The 18,304-nt window shown below is 48.7% G+C and overlaps 3 protein-coding genes across 3 annotated transcripts; all 3 read right to left on the bottom strand.

Annotated features, from left to right (window-relative positions):
• Positions 1–1,632: 1,632 nt before the first annotated feature.
• LOC125742533 (noggin-2-like) lies at positions 1,633–4,701 on the bottom strand. Its single transcript, XM_049014636.1, has one exon. It carries the CDS (start codon positions 2,726–2,728, stop codon positions 1,820–1,822), a length of 909 nt encoding a protein of 302 aa, XP_048870593.1. The 5' UTR covers positions 2,729–4,701; the 3' UTR covers positions 1,633–1,819.
• Positions 4,702–4,739: 38 nt separating this feature from the next.
• LOC125742527 (target of Myb protein 1-like) lies at positions 4,740–12,014 on the bottom strand. Its single transcript, XM_049014622.1, has 15 exons — positions 11,673–12,014; positions 10,109–10,193; positions 9,814–9,892; positions 9,565–9,714; positions 8,874–9,008; positions 8,667–8,789; positions 8,442–8,558; positions 8,222–8,355; positions 8,059–8,098; positions 7,833–7,967; positions 7,651–7,723; positions 6,375–6,450; positions 5,484–5,543; positions 5,137–5,176; positions 4,740–4,839 (listed from the first exon to the last, which is right to left on the bottom strand). Exons 1-13 carry the CDS (start codon positions 11,722–11,724, stop codon positions 5,519–5,521), a joined length of 1,224 nt encoding a protein of 407 aa, XP_048870579.1. The 5' UTR covers positions 11,725–12,014; the 3' UTR covers positions 4,740–4,839; positions 5,137–5,176; positions 5,484–5,518.
• A 457-nt stretch (positions 12,015–12,471) lies between these two features.
• LOC125742514 (WW domain-binding protein 11-like) lies at positions 12,472–18,304 on the bottom strand. The gene is made up of 12 exons (XM_049014592.1): positions 18,090–18,304; positions 17,703–17,787; positions 17,483–17,514; positions 17,293–17,386; positions 16,907–17,103; positions 16,437–16,570; positions 16,029–16,210; positions 15,309–15,557; positions 15,073–15,192; positions 14,668–14,958; positions 13,738–13,923; positions 12,472–13,629 (listed from the first exon to the last, which is right to left on the bottom strand). Exons 2-12 carry the CDS (start codon positions 17,764–17,766, stop codon positions 12,953–12,955), a joined length of 2,226 nt encoding a protein of 741 aa, XP_048870549.1. The 5' UTR covers positions 17,767–17,787; positions 18,090–18,304; the 3' UTR covers positions 12,472–12,952.

The following is an 18,304-nucleotide window of genomic DNA, read 5'->3' as shown; positions in this document are numbered from 1 at the left end:
TATTTAACTAAGTAACCTTTAAGGATGTGAAATAAGGCATTAAGCTAAGGCAAACGAACGTGCGTCTTTAACCGACAGTACCTAATTATGCGCTATTTGTCGACCCCTAATGGCCGATGGTCGTCATTTCAGTGGGGTTTTCATTTCCGAAAGCTCCGCCTCTGTCACGTTAAACCTACTGACTCTGTGAATAAGTTATTTTTTTTCAAACCATGAATTGCCAAACATTAGTTGCTCAACCCAAGGCAACCAGATAGCAGCTAATGATGAAAGGGCCTTCATGTTAGATAAGCATTGCCTGGGTAATTCGGAAGCATGTAAATGAAGCACTGAGGTAGACAAAACAATGGAGGGGGGGGGGCATGATGAGGTGTGAGAGAGGACAGATATACAAGGTCAAGAAACCAAGCCACAGTTTCTAAAAAGGGAAAGAAAGCAAGAACAAATGAATGTAAAACAGGGGTAAAGTCAGCGTGAAGTCAGTGTGGGAGAGCTGTTCAGCGTTCCATACGGCCAGCTGCCAAACAGAAGCGGCTGATATGGCGGTTTCTATCCGCTTACTGGCTTCGAGACAAGACTGTCGAGCGGGAAAATGACTAAATAGTGCAGTCTCAGATGGACACACTGTGAAAACTCCTAACGTGGCAAATAAAAGCATCCGGCCCTTAATCTTAGAGCGGATTTGTAAAGATCCCCTCTGCTTACCCCAGCCACGTCTGAGCCCCAACCCTACGATGAGTTTGCAGACCAAGACAGTGAAAGAGTGACGTTTTTGCTCCATTATTCTCCTTTGACTGACAGGATAGCCGGCCTGAGATCCCACTGAGCTAGAATGACTGGATTATTAACTACATCCATCCATCTATCCAGTCCAGTCTGGGGTCTGTTGGCTTCTAGGCAGCATAGGGTACCAGGCAGGGTGCACTATGGACGAGACGCCAATCCACCACAGGACCAATACTAACAAACACACCGTGCTTAATAGACATTATTGTCAGAAAAATGTTCTGTAGTCAGCCACCGGACAGTTCTTCAAACCAAAAATCAAAAGACAGCGGATAGCTAATGTGTCGATTTCATGTTGCCTACTGAAGGTCCATTCACCTGTTTGAAGTTCCTGTTTCGTTTCCTATATCCTTTTTCCAGTTAGTCCCCTAACCTCTGCCACTCTCATTCACGTAACAGTCACATGATGGGGGAGTTAGTGTCACTAGACAGCTCACACTGTACTTCCTTACTTCCACAGAAACCACTTTGTTTTAAAATAGCCACCAGAAGAACTTGACAAAAAGCAAAGTACACAGTAGTGTCAGAAGGTGCTCTTAAGAAGTGTACACACCTGAACAAACATGTATCGGTGTCAGACGTCAGCATTTTGAATGTCACTGTAACACTTCCAGTTACAGACGTGAACAATAACTTCTCTCATTATTTATAATGTACACAGTCACACCCCACATTATCAACGCTATCATTTACCTCCATTGTTATTATTACGATGGACACAATGTATCCACCCGACACAAATGTCTGTTTGAGAAGTACATGGCATTCGCAGTTTATTGAACCGAGTAATCATTTCATGCGACAGGCAGAAACAAGAGTGGCTGATAGCGGCGAGCACAACGGTGATATGGATAATGTCAATCAGATTTAATTAACCTACGAGGATCTGTTTTAAAAAAAAAGTACAGTATTTTTTTTTTATATATAAAAGGAGTCAAAAACATGAAATTCAAATGAGACAGCAGCACATGGGGGAGACTGTGCGAGTTGGTCCGCATCCCCAGGTTATCTGAACATATCATTAACTATGTAACTATTTGCAAGAGCATTTGCAGGCCGTGACAACAGGATAAGGCACCTGGCGCCAGACACAGCGCTTGCCGAACAGGGATGCCCCCGAATCGGCTTCTCCCATTACCTCACTGCCTCTGTCCTCATTGCCCCAGCAGTGCCAGGCCAGGATTTTAATCTGTGTGACCTGAGCCTGTCTGCAGGACATTCCACTGGGGAAGGAACAGCTCTGCGAGGTCCCTGACTGTTCGCAGTCTGTGTGCCGGAGCCACCGGGGCCAAAACACGGGGCCCAGGTCGACCCACTGGTAGCGGAGCCCACAGGTGGCTGTGCGGACCAGCCAGGCCCGGAGGGAACCGGCCATTTCGGGGGTGAAGGATGGCAGGTCCAGCTCCTCTGCTTCCATCTCCAGTTTCCTCTGGTAACGAGCCGCCCCCTCCGTTAGCTCTGGGGAGGTACTCAGGTTAAAGCCTTTGCTGCTGGCGACGTGATTGGTCACTGCAGATGCCCTGGCGTCCCGGAAAGCGGTCTCCTCTGACGGCGACTCCGAAGTCACCCCCACCGAGACCCATATTCCCACGTTGGCCGGACGCTCGATCGACATCCAGAACGGATCAAAGGACGAGCCCAGAATTCGCAGCAGCCTGGCCGGCCGAAGGTGTTTGGGTTTCGGGGTGTAATGGTAGTCGTCCGCATTTATGGAGAGTGAGTACGGGCGGACGGGCAGCACCGAGGAGACGTACTGGGATCTGGACCGGAGGAAAGATAAGTCCGTCCCAAGGGCACCCTGGCTTTGGAGACCCTCGGAGTGGAGCTTATGCTGGTGTACAGAGGTGGAGAAGGCGTGGATCGACTGGTTGCTGGAGAAACCCGGGAAGGTCCAGCACATGAGAAGGGCGATGCTCGCAAGCCAGGCAAAAAAGCAGCTCATCGTGAAGTGGAGGATGAGCAGAAGTTCAGCCTTTCTCGCAAAACCGAACACACTGCAGTACAAATAGTCGCCAAAGTTTTCCCCTTTCCTTCAACTGCCTCCAGTATTAGTTTTCAATCCATTGCTTCCACCTCCCTGTGCAACGGTACTATCAGCCACTGAAGCTCACAATTTTTTGAACTAACCAGAAAAGCATGTCAATACGCTCCTCCTCCTCGCCCCGGCTGGCGTTGGAGCCTTACTGCTTGCCCCTCTCTCCGTGTCTGGGCTGTTTGAAGTCATTATGTACTCTTTCTATCAGTTCAGACATCCTTGAACGCAAATGCAATAACACGGCAAAGGAGAAGGGACTATCAGGTGAAAAACAGAGAACAGCCAATACAGTCACGCCGGTACATGGTAGTCAAGGATTCGCTGTTTATTTTCAACTGACAGTGACTTCGGCGTCTGTTTTCTTGGAACTGGGGCCGAGGACTTAATTCTGTGGTATCAAGTGACCTCTAAAGAATGATAAATTTATTCTTAAAAATACCCCCCCCCCCCCCATCCCAGACACCTCTTTTTACTTCCTGTACACGGTCTGCTTCATGCACATAAACAATTCATAAGAAGTCAGAACTTTCTCAAGAATTATGTCCACGGTTATCTGCTGTAAGCTGGTGATAGAGCACTAATTCTTTAGTGTTTTTGCTCCGTTGTAGTCGCCTTCATAGCACGTCTGCTGAGGGTCACAGTGACAGCACGTGGAGGTCAGGCTAGACCATTCTTTCCGAGACTCTGACTCATTCTGGGGGATTCCCGGACATTCCCAGACCTGCCGGGAGGAATAATCCCAGCAGCGTTCTCTACCTTCCTGCCCAGTTTGATGGCTTGTTTGTCCAAAACCACTTGAACTGACCCCTGTCCACCCAACAGAACCAAGACTCCACTTCAAAGGCCCTGGAAGCTCCTCATGCTGTGACAGAACGTGAGCCCAGTAACCCTGTGTAGAAACATCACTTCGTTTTTTACTATTGACCATTTTTTTGGTGTTTACCATATGCTCATGACCAGAGTTAAGAACAAAGGCACAGGCTGACCAGTAAAGTACAAGCCCCGAATGATGATTTAGCCCCTACTGTTTCACCACAAACCAGTAACCAAACCATTTCACTGGTCAGTCTCATGGTCCTCGCCTAATAATTCAAGCTGAAGATCCTATAAATACTTACACAAAGAACATAACAACAAAGAACTAACTCTTCTCCTCTGAAAGGTCCTATTCATTCTTTTCCAAGAAAGCATCATAGCTTTGATTTGAGGTGCCGATTCTCACAAACCAGAGTGGAGACGAGATGCACCCTTGCCGGAGGCCGAGTATGGAGAAAAAAAAAACAAACTCACTACAGAGCAAACAGAACACGGTAATCGTTCACATACCCCATATTCCAGCAGCGCCACCTACAGGTGGAGGACCAAGGATCAATACCATTTATTATTATATATATATTTTTTGATTAAACAGGTTTTATGCCTGTGAAAAAGGGACATTCCCACAGAAGTTCAGTTAGTCCTGATTAAAGACATTTTCCCCAAACAAAACGAAAATTATTCACAAGAATCATAACAATTATCAACATTTCATATTAACAGTAGTGCATCCACATCCAATTAAACTGATTCTTCATGCGTCAAGAATATCACCCAAAACCAAAATATTAGCTGCATTTTTACATAATAAACATACTAGGCATGTTCCAACAGCTTTCAACTACTTCATAACACTTCAGAGTAAGTTACAACACTTTCTGCATCAATTTAACAGTTCTGCCTTTGTCTACCTCCTTGTTCTAGCGGGAGTGATGCTTTAACGGGACGTGGTCGGCCCCATCGCATATTCTACAGCACACTCGTCCACCATCCACTCCATGCGTCCGTTACTCTGCATGTCCTTAACTGCAGGCCAACGGCTGCGGCTCCGTCGGCATCTCAGAGCATGAATAGCTGATCGTGTGCCGTCTCGTCTGAGCGGGGGGGCTGTGGTTGGGGTCGAGCCAGGGCTGGGGTTGTGTTACGAACTGTGGGGAGATGGTCGGCCACCTTTGCTCTCTCCTCCAGGAACTTGTCAAACTCTTAAAAAAAAAAACACAGGACGGATTTAACTGAACAGGAGAAAACTGTCAATACACTGGCAAGTATAATGGTTTCCCTTCACAGTAAAATGATATTTTTTTCCTAGATAAGATAGGCAGACATTTGCATATTCATAGACTGTAACAAATAACACAAAATAAAACCATAACAGTTCAAGAGACAGAGAAATTATTGTACAGAATTCCACAGTGATGGCTCAGATATAAATATTGCACATTGGGTATAATTATGTTGACATTTGCATCACGCTGACAGTAGATATGGCGTAGACTCACCCTCACTTGTGACACCCTCGCTCTCTCCAGCGTTGCCCTTCTGCATCGCAAAACAAAAGAACATAAACCATAATTCAGACATGGCACTACCACGATGCGTCTAACTTCTATATTTAATTACACACAAAACTCATGACTGCAAACAGATTATATTTCTCCGCCTAATGGAAATGCAGATGACAGCAACTAGCTGAGGAAAAAAAACGGTGTATCGCATCATCGAAATGAACATTTGGTCAACATGAATAGGCATTTCTCTTTTGTTAATATTTACTGGATACTGCGATACTTTGATCCTGCTGCCTGGTACTTAGGGGGAGGTGGGGAGGGCACCAGCCATATCTTACCACATCGTCAGAGAGCCACTTCTCAATGTCCTCCATCACCGCCGTCTGGGAGGTGGGGATCTGGGGGGGGGGGGGGGGGGGGGGGCGTTATCGTGATTCACAACCGGCATTGTAACGCAACTCCAATTAACAGCGGAGAGGGATAGAAGACAGGAATCCAAGCAAAACAATAATGTATTAATTTCATTTCATTGCACCCACTGCACAGAAAAAGACACCATAATTCTACATGCCTTTAGGGTACGTTTACCCTGCACTGTGATTCATTCCCTGACCAATTAGACCAGAAATCTATCCCCTAATAAATTCCTTTACACATTGACACCAGAACGCATCTCTTTAGTTCAGATATAAAAGCTACAATCCTATCAGAGGGATTATTCACAAAGAGTGCACAGCATGCAAACAATTCCATGCAAGTTCTCTTTAACACATAAGACCCATAATTCCCTTTTTCATTTACCAATCAGAATGGGAGAAGGAAGAAAAGAATCAATCTGCATCGTCCTTTAGACACCCAGACATGATTGTTTATAGTGATTTAGGTGTTAAAGCACTGAAGCATAGACACATGGTCAAGTTAACGCACATGTATACACTCAGAAACCAGTACGTGAGGATACACACTTTAACAAACACCATGCGTAAAATGCGCAGAGATTTTTACTCACACGGCAGACTTAAACATCTAAGCAGAGAACATACACACTGATGTCATATTGCATGTTTACGTTTCATAGAAAGACTTTGATCCAAAGTGGGAAACAATGGAAATAAAATAATAGACTGGAATTTGATCCAGTCTATTATTTCTTTAAACAAGAAGTTTCTTTAAACAAAGTTATTTCTGTAAACAACGACACATGGTTATATAAGGGAGAGTGTACTGACCGCCCCTGTGACCTGCAGTCTGCTGTCCATAGCTCCGGCCAGTCCCTCCACAGCCCCAGGGTCCTCGTACCGGACACTTAACACCAAACACAGGACTAGGCCTTAAACTCCAAGCAGGACATGCCATTGATGACTGCGGGTGAATCTCAATACCGAGATCGTACTTGTGCTCTTGCTAACTCGCCTTCCAAGAATGAACTTGCGCCACAATGAATCATGGGATTGGCCTCGTTTAGTGAGGATGCAACCCATGGATCCTTGATATTTTTTTTTTGGGGGGGGGGGGGGGGTCGAGCCAATATCCAGGGATTTTTACCGTCCTCTGTACTTTTGTTCTTGATTATTGGAACTGGTGTTCAGCAATGGAAGACGATGTAAAACCGGCACACAAGTTAAGTACGCATATTGAGATTCACCGTATGTCCTTAGAATGCCTACACAGCAGACAATGTGTTTTTACAGGGTGTTAGGCTCCGGGTTTCCTCGTCTCAAGGGCAAAAGCTCCACGAATTAAAGCTCAGGAAAACTGCAGGACAAACATGCCGGCGTGCTTTCGGAGCTGGATTAGGCGGCCCAGTGTAATTCCTAATGCCGGAAGCGCCGAGTCTATTTTGGCACCTTTAATAAAAATGTACAAAAAATCTGCAGGGGGATCATCGTGTTAGTTGGGTAACTTTGGCAAACATTTTAGTAAAAGGCAGCGTGACAAAGTGAAGCTGCTCGCTAAATTCCCACAGGAAAGCCTTGGCCTGTCAGAACTGTTTACGCAATCCAGCCAGCTAACAGATTACCCCAGTTTGTATAATACTCCCTGCATCGTGAAATACGCCCCCACCCCACATTTGTAAAGTGCCGCGCTAAGTACGCATTAAAAAAAAAAAGCCAGTGAGATTCAAAAACAACACTGGCGTCCAAACAGCAAAATTCGGTTTCATAATGTCATAAATATTCTATTATTGTTCTTGTTCACAACAAATACTGAACATGTTATTCTGAAAGACATTTTTAAGAAGTTACCAGTTCTGATATTACAGCACCAATACATCCCGTTAGGTAGCAAATATGTATTTAAGAACAAAAGCGAAATCTGCTGTTTGCCAAGCGGCGTGTTTATTCTCACAATCTCTCCGGGAAGTTTTAGATCTGTTATTTAGACCTACTACCTTAGTCATGAGCGTGAAAACGTGAAGCAGCCAAGCACCAGCGCAGGGAAGGTGACAGGAGTCCATTTCGCAAAAGCTACGGGGAGGTCAGTCGGGTTTTTGAGTACCCTTACCACTTCCTCTGCTCCGCCAGCGAGCTGTTCCTGGTCTGAGCAAACATGTCAAACTCATCCTCCACCTCTGTGCCTGAGGGTGGGGTTTGGGGGGGGGGAGGAGGGCGGGAGTTAAATCGGCAACAAGGTGGCTTCACAAATTCACCTTACACAATGACAAACATCCCCGAAAAATCACTCACTGTGGCACTTACTGTGCGCGGCCGTCTGATTGGGTGAAGCGGGGTGGCGTCCGATTGGCTGCTGGGCTGATTGGCAAGAGAGGTGGGAGGAGCAAGACTGAGGTCAATCAGGTCTGTGGAGACTGTGTCAGATCGCTTGGGAGCAGGGGAAGGAAAAAAACAAGACTATCAATACTGCAGCTATTTTGACCCGTTACAAAAACAATCATTTCCATGCCAATCTTACCTGCCCTGCAGTATGTGGGGAACTGCTAAGCCTCTCGAACCTAGGTACAAACAGGGAATAAGGCTGGTTTCTGGAACAATCGACACAGTCGGACACAGTGCAGAAGGACACAGCCTGCCCTGTGCATGGAGCCTGAACAGCACTGCGGTGTTGTGGCCCGGACCTGTGGTAGCTGAGGAAGGTGTTGTTCAGGTCGTCGTTGACAGCCAGCAGCTCCCCTATCAGACCTTCGTCCGCTAGCCTGGGGATCAACTCCAGCACCCGGCCCTGCATGTCTCTGCACACTGTGTACAGCTGCTACTGACACACAGGGGGGCAGCAGAGAGTCACACAGGGCAGCGTCCGGCGAGGAGACGCCCAGCAGCAGAGAGACCGGCTCGAACCTGCAGCAGCTCCACGTCTGACTGCTGTGCGTTGCTGGGGGTCAGCTGGCTCAGCATCTCTGACATCACCTTCTGGTTGCCCCGAACCACTTCCAGGTCGGCTCTGAGCTTCCTCACCTGTGCGAGTAAGAAGCTGTGATGTTTGGCACCTTCTTCCGTATGTTACGGATGTAGGAAACGATGAAGCATCTCCTGAAGCAGGGTGCTTCCCCCTCATGGGGTTACCGTGTCCTGTTCAGGCGTGATGATGATTGGTCCGGTGTTCTGCGCGAGTGGGGGATTCTGGGGCGGCCTCGTGCCAGAGGATCCAGCAGGGGGCGTAGTGGACGACTCACTCTCTGGCACACTCTGCCGAAAGAAAGTTTGGTGAAAGTGGTTTCCTAGGGGACGGCATTATGATGTCAGTGTGTTACAGTCTCCGCGTGTACGCACCCTGTGTGGAGTATGGATGGGGGACAGGGCGTCCAGGTCAGTCATGGGGAACTCCAGCCCCCTCCTCTTTAGGTCCTCATACACAGAGACTACACCTGTCAGGGACGGGGAGCTGCGGAAGGCATCTGCCCAGGCCTGGGGGGAGTGGGGTGGCAGGGGCGATATGGAGGACAAGCCCAGTTATGTCAGAGATTGTTCACACAGGGCTAGGAGAGACGCTAATAGACTGGCAGGATAATTTTTAAATAAAAATAGACTATTTTATTGTGTAATAATGTTAATGTTAGAATCTCTTGCTGTCTTTCTGCATGACTGTTACCCTACGAAGATTTCAGGGAGATCGACAAAAATGATGTCATATTGATTTGTATGCTAAATATCCTGAAGGTGTTTTGGGCCTTAAGTCTGAGTCAGGCAGCCTAGTGAATCTCTCTGCTCAATAAGACAGAACTGCACGTATACCAGGAGACATGGGGCAGCTGCGGCAGTTTTGGGGAGTGTCACAGCTGGGCGCCAAGGACGCAAGGAGCAAAAAGAGCAACAGCCTGGATCTCCAGTGTCAGTTTGGTGTATGTTGCTTAGCTCATCTATCCAACAAAATGGCCGTGTTCCTTCCACCCAGTTTTGCCACGCACACTCTGAGAAGCGAAGACACTCACAGACAGACACAACACGACACAACGCGACACACCTGTATGAGGCTCAACACCCGGTCGTGTAGGATCATTGGCGGGTTGTTCTTAGGCAGGATGGCCTGGACCAGAACTCCCTCCACAAACTCCGTGGTCGACACCAAGACGTGGAAACGGTGTCCGCAGTTCTTCACACAAGTCTCCAGGACCTAGAGGGGCATAACCGGGCCAGAGGAAATTCTCACTTCGACGTGTCATGGAGGAAGAGGACAGGGCGGCATAAGGACACAGACGGATCAGACACTCACCGTTAGCGCAAGCATGACTTCTCTGAAATTCTTATTACCCACAATCCTCTTTTTTATCGCTCTCACTGCCTCTTTTGGCCTGAAATGCAAATTATGAAAAAAAAAAATTTGGCAACAATGCAACAGAGACAGGATGGGACAACAGCACCAACTGAACAACTAAACCGATAGCTTACGACACGAACATAAGACGACCCGCGTGCATCACAGCGGTGACGCCAAAAATCACTTTAACGGAATCCGTTCAGAAGCTCGACAGCAAATCCCGCGTCATCCTCGGCGAGCGACTGCCTACCCCTCGTCAGTTTCATTGACGATGTCACAGATCTCCATGTTGAGGCCCCAGTCTTCCGTCGGCAGAGAGGCGTTTGTGGCCCGATCTAGCAACAAGAACACAAGGTTTCAGGCTAAACACTGGCTCTGGGAAGGCAGTCGAAATGCTTGTGCCTCACACAGAGTGCCTGTCTCTGAGGGTCTTGCGTGTTTTTCATTCACATGGTTCAGAAGTCCCTGGCCACACTAAACGTTTTATTGTATCTATATTGTCCACTGAGTGTGAATGTATGTCCTGCGATGGACCAGCATCCCATGCAGGGTGTCCCCTGTCTTTTTCCAGTAGCTATTATGGATCATGGATGGATGAATTTAAAAAATTGACTGGGATGTAACAGATCAGCGTGGTGGCGGAAAAAATATCAGAAATACAACTCTACCATACAACTGTGACTCGTTAAGACAAACCTACCATTTTTAGTACTATTTTTTTATGGCTGCAAGATAAACACTGCCACCTGTAAAAGTATATATGCAGCTAAATAAAACTGAAGACTGACGTAATGGTATAAGTAGGGAGAATAACTTATTGAAGTTTATTTTTACATGCACTGGAAATGAGAATGGTTATGCACTGCTAGATTTATACTTCCTGTTTAAAAGTCATATCTATTCCGCTTTTTTGTCGTTTGTGTAGCAGATCCTGCCTTACTGCTGCCTCCACCCCTCCTTGGCTGGATCTCGCACTCTCCCTCCACTTCATGTGACCGTCAGCTGCTTTGATACACACACTCGGCCCGAAGGGGACAGAAAAAGTGCCCCGCCGTTTTGCGATTGCAAAAGCGGGTGAGAAATTTAGCGCAATTTAGCGATTGTAGACGTGGTGGATAAGTTAAACTTCGCTGGAAATAAAGGGGAATACGGGTAAATCCCAAGCCCAAGTGAGAGCTACACAGCTTCCCGAAACCAATTCGTCAACAGGAAAATCAAAGAGCACATCCCTATCGCTACTCCCTTTAACTGATTATAAGGGCAATCAAATTCATTTTACTTTAGCCCTAGTCAGATAAAACAAGCACGTGTCGAAGTTACACTGGGGCCACATAACTTCGGCATGTTTATGCCGGGTGTCAGTATCGCGCCCGCCCCCAGTGCGCCTGCAGAGAGAACGAGCAGCACCGCACAGCGGGCAAAACCCTTCCTGACTTTGATATGCGTTTTTAGACGTGCATACAGTTTCTGTAAAATATGCAAACTATTCATCTTGCCTGTAGACCGTAAGATGAAGGCGCCCACGAAACGACAGCGTACGACTGAACCAACTTCCCCATAACTCAAACACTCAGACCCCCCCAAAAAACACAAGCGGACAAATCAGACGGGGGTTGTCCTAACGCATAACGCCGTGTTACCTTCCGATCAGGATCAGAAAATAAGTATCTGACAGTTAAGTAACATTGTAGTCATTATGAAAGATGAAGCATCCGTCTTTGCTGCGTTTTCCCATTATTTTTTTTATCATTTTCTTTTAGGTTACTTTCGATTTGTGTGGAAACCTTTAACACGGATCAGGGTTTAATATTTACCGATTCGCTGGCCGACCGGCGTAGAAAACGGGTTCCCTATAAGAAAGTCCATCTTGCTTCTGGCGTACACTTTACTTTCCCTGCCTTTGAGGCTGCCCCGCTGATCTCCGGCAGGCCACTCCTCGCCGACTCCTCAAACCCCCCAGGACTCCGCTCGGCGTCGGGAGCGCGCAGCGACCTGTGTGCGCGCGATCACGTGAAAGCCGAATAAAAGAGAACGTGCTCCAACAAACGGGCGCATAAAGACTACAGAAAAACAGCCCGCTGTATTTTCCCTTATTCGTTTTCTTTTGGCGTGCAGATAGCAACAATTGGTCTTGTTGGTTTTGCACGGGGAAATTTTGTGTTAGAAGGGGAACTTTGAGTCGTGATATATTTGAACTCTTGAACTGTAGCTGCATTGTATTATTGGTCGGTGCCCGAGCGGTCCCAGTGAATGCTGATTAGATTTTATTGAAATGTTATTGCACCAATTTCGCAAGCACTTATGCTTAATCGTGTATTTTTAGTTTTAAAACCATGCCCACCTTCCAGACAATGAACCATTCTTATTTAGAATATTATCGCGAACCCTGCTCAGTTACGTAGAGGCGTCGGCAAGGCTGAACTAGTTATAAAGTTCACGTTGCTCAGCGGCCACCATCCATAAAACCACGCAGTGTCTGCGGTTATCATGTAACGTGCACTTCGTTGCGTGAGACCTATTCAATTTACGCGCTTAATGGAATATAAGCATTATCGCAATGATATTCACATGTAGCCCATATCACAAACCAATGAACCTTGACATGACACCAGGTCGCATTTAAAGTGTTTATTTCTCATTTGACATTTCAACACAGAAACAATCTTTCTGTAAGCCTTTTGAATGTGATTTTTCTCTTAACACAGCTGACTTATAACCCCCTTCTGTCCCATAACCAGTCATATTTACTGTCACATCACAATGTGAAGATAAGCATATAAAAACAACCCCTCCCCAGGCCACAACTCTCACTCCCAAAAGCTCCGATATTACCACTGAGTGCCCCTTAAAGGAACAAGTAGTTCATTTCTGCAGATTAGCATTCCTGTGTATTGATGCTGCTATCCTCTAGATGAGGTGACCACGCCCCATTCAAACCGAGGGTCTATACCGGGAAAGTGAAATGAGGTCTAAGATTAAACATAGGAGATCTACGGCTTGCAGGTCACCAAGTCCTTCAGGGAGTGAGTTTCTCAGAAAGACCGCCCCCTCCACGCTCATGCTGTCCCTGTCATGCACGTCCCCCCACGGTGGCTCAGAGAAGACCCTCCATCTCCCTCATGAAGGCTTCGTACACCTGGTCCTTGGTCTGCATGCTGGCTTGAGACACCGATCCGGCCCCAGCCAGAGAGCCCAACGGGTTCCCGGAGCCTGCGGACATCCCCAGGAGTTGCTGCTGCTTTTGGCCGCCCAGCCCCTCCTCCCCGGGCTTCCTGCCACCTTTGTCCACGCCCATGGCCCCGCCCCTCTCACGGCGCACCCTCAGCGCCGTGGGGACGAAGCGCGTAACCTCTGCCTTGGGGTTGATGATCTGCGGCTTGGCCGAGATAGTAGCGCCCCCTGTGGCCGGCCCCCCGCCCAGGCCCACGGGACCCCCGGCGGCAGACAGTGACGTGATGTTAGCCCGCTTCTCGATGGTCGGCGCGTGATGATGACCGGCCGGGTTGGCGCCCGAGGGTGGGGCACCGGTTCCCGGAGGAGGGGGCAACTGCATTACCCCCGGGCGGAGGGTGAGGGGCAGAGAGGGGGGCGGAGGCAGAGAGGGATTGCTGGGGGCGGCCAGGGAGCTCTCAGGGTTCCCGGTGGGTTTCTGCCGGTGGACGATGCTGGGAGGGGCGCTTAGCACGTTCGGGTTGAGTGGTGGAGGGAAAAGTGAGAGGGGAGGGGCCATGGGTCTCGGGGGACCCGACCGGGGTGGCGGAGGAGGAATTCCTGGGGGGGGCAAATCATAAAGGCGTAAGCAAAGGTGAATGCACCCGTTTTCCAACTATTGACAGTCAACTGTATGGTTAGGAACAAGGAACAGGCTGAGAAACTTACCTGGGGGGGCTGGGGGAGGTAGTCGGGGAGGCGGTCCTCTGGGTGGGGGGCCAGGAGGCAAGCCAGGAGGGGGGCCAGGTGGGGGGCCAGGTGGCCGGCCTGGTGGTGGTCCAGGGGGTAGCACCCGAGGCATGGGCCCCCTGATAGCACCTGGCATCCCTGGCGGCCTCAGGAAAGGTGGGGCACCTAAGGATGGGAGAGAAGTTTAAATGTCACATCACCAAATGGGGAAAAATCGTCGAAAAATGTCACATCCCGTCGGAAACACGTCTCTTATGATGTTGATGTCGGACAGAATTTTCTCGTCCAAGTTTCCTGTAACGTAATTTCAGCATGGCGGCTTACACACTGCAGTAATTCTATTTTATAAATTTTTTTAAATGTTTATTTTGTTAAATGTATTAACAGTTAATGTAATTGCACGTGTTAGATTTAGACAATACCATATCATGACCGTAAACAGTATCCTAGCAGCAATATCAGATTTTTACCAAACTTGTTAGTGTCTTTTGTTTGTTTGTAGTTTGCCTCTCGAAAAAAGAATATCGCTATGAATGTACTAAAATATTTTAGAAAGGTTTTAATGTGGTTTGACTAGTTCGTGTTTCTTGTTTGTTTGTCTCTCAGAAAAAATAATCTCACTCCAAATCTGCTAAAATATAAAGCAACAACACACAGCAGCGTGTTCATGGAGGCAGCCATGTTTGCTCCGAGATGTGGTAGCTCGTCCGGGAGATTGTCGGACGTGATGTCACTCAACTCGGAATTTCTGACTTACGAGAGAAAAACGAACGCCTCATAACCGTTAGAGCTATAGGGCATAGCCAGCCTCTGGGCAAATACCAGAGATCACGGCTTTAAATTACATGCTAGCATGATATCAAGATAACAGATGTACGTGATTGACATCCGTGCCATCCAATCACTCACCTGGAGGGGGTCCCGGGGGCGGGCCTGTCGGTGGGCCAGGTGGCCTCATCGGTGGAACAGGGGGTGGCCCCAGTGGAGGAGGCCCTGTGATAGGTGGAGCCTGCATGTGGGGGACAGGCTGCTGCGCGCCGACTGGCGCGGAAGGCGGAGGGACTTGAGGCGTGCCGACGGAGGCCACAGATTGGCTATCGGGCACCGGCCTTTCGTCCGTATCCGATTCATCTGACGGGTCAGTATATCCTTCATCATCTTCGTCCTCGTCCTCCTCCTCTTCATCGGGAACGGACTGACCTAAACAGAAAGAGCAAATCCTTGTAATTAAAAAAAAACGTTAGTGAACCTGTAATTTTGTGCACGGAGGCGCTCGGGGGGGGGGGGGGGGGGGGCTACGGGGTGGACGCCTACCCGCCATCCGAAGCATCATGGCCTGCAGGGGGGTGATGGTTTTGCTCTTCTTCATCGTCTTCTTCCTCCTCCTCTCTTTGGAAGCAGGTGGCGGCATGTCGGCAAACCTCACGCTGCGTCCTGCGTGTCACGCGACAAGATCAGGAAAAACTCACACAGACCAGAAGCAAACCGCACTACAGCCGCAGCCGGAGAGAGAATCATCCACGCAGGGAAACACAAGCTGCCTCTCTCACCCGCTGGTTTCTCGGGGGGCGTCTCCCTCTCATCTCCACGTTCCCTCTCCATCTCCAGTCGCTCCCCCATCATCATGGCCATGAGCCTCCTCTCCTCCTCGCCGTCGTCCCTGTCCCCTTCGCCGCCATCGTCCGAGTCGCTGTCGTCGCCGATGTCCCCGTCACCGCCGCTCTCGCTCCCACTGTCCCTCCCCCCCATGTGTGAGGCATCCATCGCAGCCTCGCTGTCCGAGAGGGGGTCAGCTATATCTGGTAGATAAAGCAAGGTGGGGATTAACACAGATCTCGTGTCCATCCTGTGACTCTAAAGCAGCGGATCCTAGCCCAGACCTCAGGGACTGCAAGCCAGTCCATCTTTTTGCTCCCTGCCTCCCGGACTGGCTGGCAGGAAGCAAAAATGCGAACCGTCCAAGGGTCCCCGAGAACTAGATTAGGAATCACTGCACTGAAAGGCCAAAACTCCAATTTCCAGAAACCCGATTTCCCTGGACTTTACAATGAAAAAGATTAACCATTAATCCTTCAGGGTCGACAGAGTCTCAAAACCCACTCAGCCTGCAGGACAGTGACATGATCAACAGGCAGGAAGGGCTGCCCAGGGACAGCAGTGAGTATATCTGCATTCACCACCATAAGATACTGGGTTCCCAGCTGCAGGTCAACGTCTTTACCGCACTGCAGAACAGGAGTGAAGGTCTGAGAAAAAGGAGAGAGGCACACCTGTGTCGGCACCGTATTCCACATCCCTCCTGAAATGCTGCCTTCTGCGAGCGTACAACTGCAGCACTTGGGGGGGAGGAGGCCCAGGGGGCGGGCCTGGGGGTTTCCTGCCTGGGGGGAGTCGGGGGACCCCTGCCAGCGAGGCCACCGTGGGGGCAGAAGCAGACACATACGGTCCCTTACTGCGGAGGGAACATAGGGCAGAACACAAATGCTAACTGAGGATGACGATACACAAAAACACTCAGTGTTTCCCAAGTCGGTCCTCAGGGACCCCCAGACGGTCCACGTTTTCACTCCCTCCCAGCTCCCGGTAGGTAGGGAGCAAAAACATGGACTGTCTGCAGCTCCCTGAAGACTGGACTGGGAACCGGCGAGAAGACTGGAGGATGGTGGCTGAGTACAGACCCAAACGAGGAGCCCTTCTTCAGGATGGATGGCGGTTGTGCTCCGGGGAGGGGGATATCCTGGATCAGGATGCTGGAGGGAGCATGCGGCATTTCTGGCAAGGGGATGCTGTCCACCTCCACCAGTTCCGCATTCTGTTCGAAGAGTCAAGCATCAGACAGGCCCATCAACACAGCGTAGGACAAATTAACACACTCAGGGGCAAGAATGCAGCGGAGATGTTAACCACCTGGACCGCACATTTTTGCAACCAATTACATTATTACAAGCTACCTTCTCAAGCTGAATGGAACATAAGGAGAGAATCTGAAACTACACCAGCACAGCAGGCAGCCAATGAGGACATTTACAGCTCAACCTGAACACTGCATGCTTGAGAAAGTGTGTAAAACCATCGCAATAATAAAGTAAAGAAGAATGGGAGGTATGTAGGGTAGTTTAAATCACAAATCTCTCTTAATCACACACACCTTGACTGAGTCGAAGTAGAGGGACAGCTGTCCCCGCTTGGTCTCGTACTCAATCTCCAGCTTTCGCAGCTCCTTGTACGTCTCGGGATTCTCCCTCTCGTACAGGCGGACGATGCGCTCGAATGTCTCCCGTAGTTTCTTCCTCTTGTCCCTGAGCACCTTCTCGTTCAGCTGGGGCATCTGCACTGGGTTAAACTCTGGCAGGACCAGGGAGGCATCCGCATAAACGTGTGTGGACTGACCGCTTAAACGATTCCAGCTGCAGTCACAGTTAAACCACCGAATTCAAAGTTTTCTGCTGCTGCTGCTAACCATGAAGTTCTCAGAGATTTCTGTATTGATTCTGTGGACCGCACATCCACAGATGACACACTGGATGGTCTTACCCATCTCATCCAGCTTCTCCATGTCTCGGATGATCTGCCTGGGGTCCTTCATCTTTAACACAGCCGCCCTCACCATCATGCGCTGCTTCTTATTCTGAGAGGTGAGGCCAAGGTGCAAGCATTAATTTCATGCGATAAAGAAGTAGATGGCATCTTCTGTGCAAAACCTTCCATTCAAGAGTAATGTTACCTTTTTAAGTTCCCGCTTTCGAGCCTCCTTCCCTGGGAGAGAGAGCAAGGAAGTCAGATTGACCCAGAGTACCTGACAACCCATGCCAAAACAATCCTAGTGTATACAGCAATATATGTACCACACGGGGTTATGCCTGAGTTGATCATAGAGATGACTTTCCATCATACCTAACACAGCAGCCTTGTCTACACAAATATAACACTAATATTTTACTTACTGGCTTGGTCAGTGGGATTCATGAACTTCCCACTCTTGGTGGAGGAAGTCGAGCGTCTCCCCATGGTTACACGCTTTCTTTCGCCCTGAAACAAACAAGAGACAAACTAGATATAGATAACTAAAAGCGACTCAAAAATGCAGATGCAACTGTTGCGATTGGGTTGCTAGCGTAAGTCCCAATCAAACTACTGTCTAAAGGGTTGGAGTTACCATAGTTCGCATCTACATTAAATAAAGATAATAACGCGATTTCCACCCTGTTAACCATGCAGCAATGCTTGACTGTGCACTGAATACTGAAGTAAAAAAGATCCAACGCGTTCTTTGCTCAATAATCAATACGGGTCAATAGGTAGGATATACCGAGTGTTAGCTAGCTACGCACCTTTCTAGATACAATAATTAGAGGGTGCACAGCCCTCTATCCCAGAAAGTTTCCCCTCCTTTTCCTTTTTCAATAAAATGAGTACAAGACAATTTTTGCTGTGTGTTTTGGGCGCCGCGCTAACGTGTTAGCTAAACGCACGCTCCGCCATTTTGCGGCGTCACAACCGGAAATAGACAAACTGACTTTCTGAGCCGCGAGACCTAGGACGTCAC

This window comes from Brienomyrus brachyistius, chromosome 5 (assembly GCF_023856365.1).
Source record: "Brienomyrus brachyistius isolate T26 chromosome 5, BBRACH_0.4, whole genome shotgun sequence".
Lineage (NCBI taxonomy): Eukaryota > Metazoa > Chordata > Actinopteri > Osteoglossiformes > Mormyridae > Brienomyrus > Brienomyrus brachyistius.
Note: the sequence above shows the minus strand (reverse complement) of the source record. Positions and strands in the feature narration are given on the sequence as shown.

Coding starts and splice junctions, on each gene's coding strand:
- LOC125742527 (XM_049014622.1), bottom strand. CDS start 11,724: ATGGACTTTCTTATAGGGAACCCGTTTTCTACGCCGGTCGGCCAGCGA. Junction 9,009..9,564: donor GGGTGTTGAGCCTCATACAG/GTGTGTCGCGTT, acceptor CACTCCCCCCAG/GCCTGGGCAGATGCCTTCCG. Junction 6,451..7,650: donor CTGGCGGAGCAGAGGAAGTG/GTAAGGGTACTC, acceptor TTTGGTGTTAAG/TGTCCGGTACGAGGACCCTG.
- LOC125742514 (XM_049014592.1), bottom strand. CDS start 17,766: ATGGGGAGACGCTCGACTTCCTCCACCAAGAGTGGGAAGTTCATGAAT. Junction 16,211..16,436: donor AAGAAGGGCTCCTCGTTTGG/GTCTGTACTCAG, acceptor TTCCCTCCGCAG/TAAGGGACCGTATGTGTCTG. Junction 15,193..15,308: donor GCCCCCCGAGAAACCAGCGG/GTGAGAGAGGCA, acceptor CGTGACACGCAG/GACGCAGCGTGAGGTTTGCC.
- LOC125742533 (XM_049014636.1), bottom strand. CDS start 2,728: ATGAGCTGCTTTTTTGCCTGGCTTGCGAGCATCGCCCTTCTCATGTGC.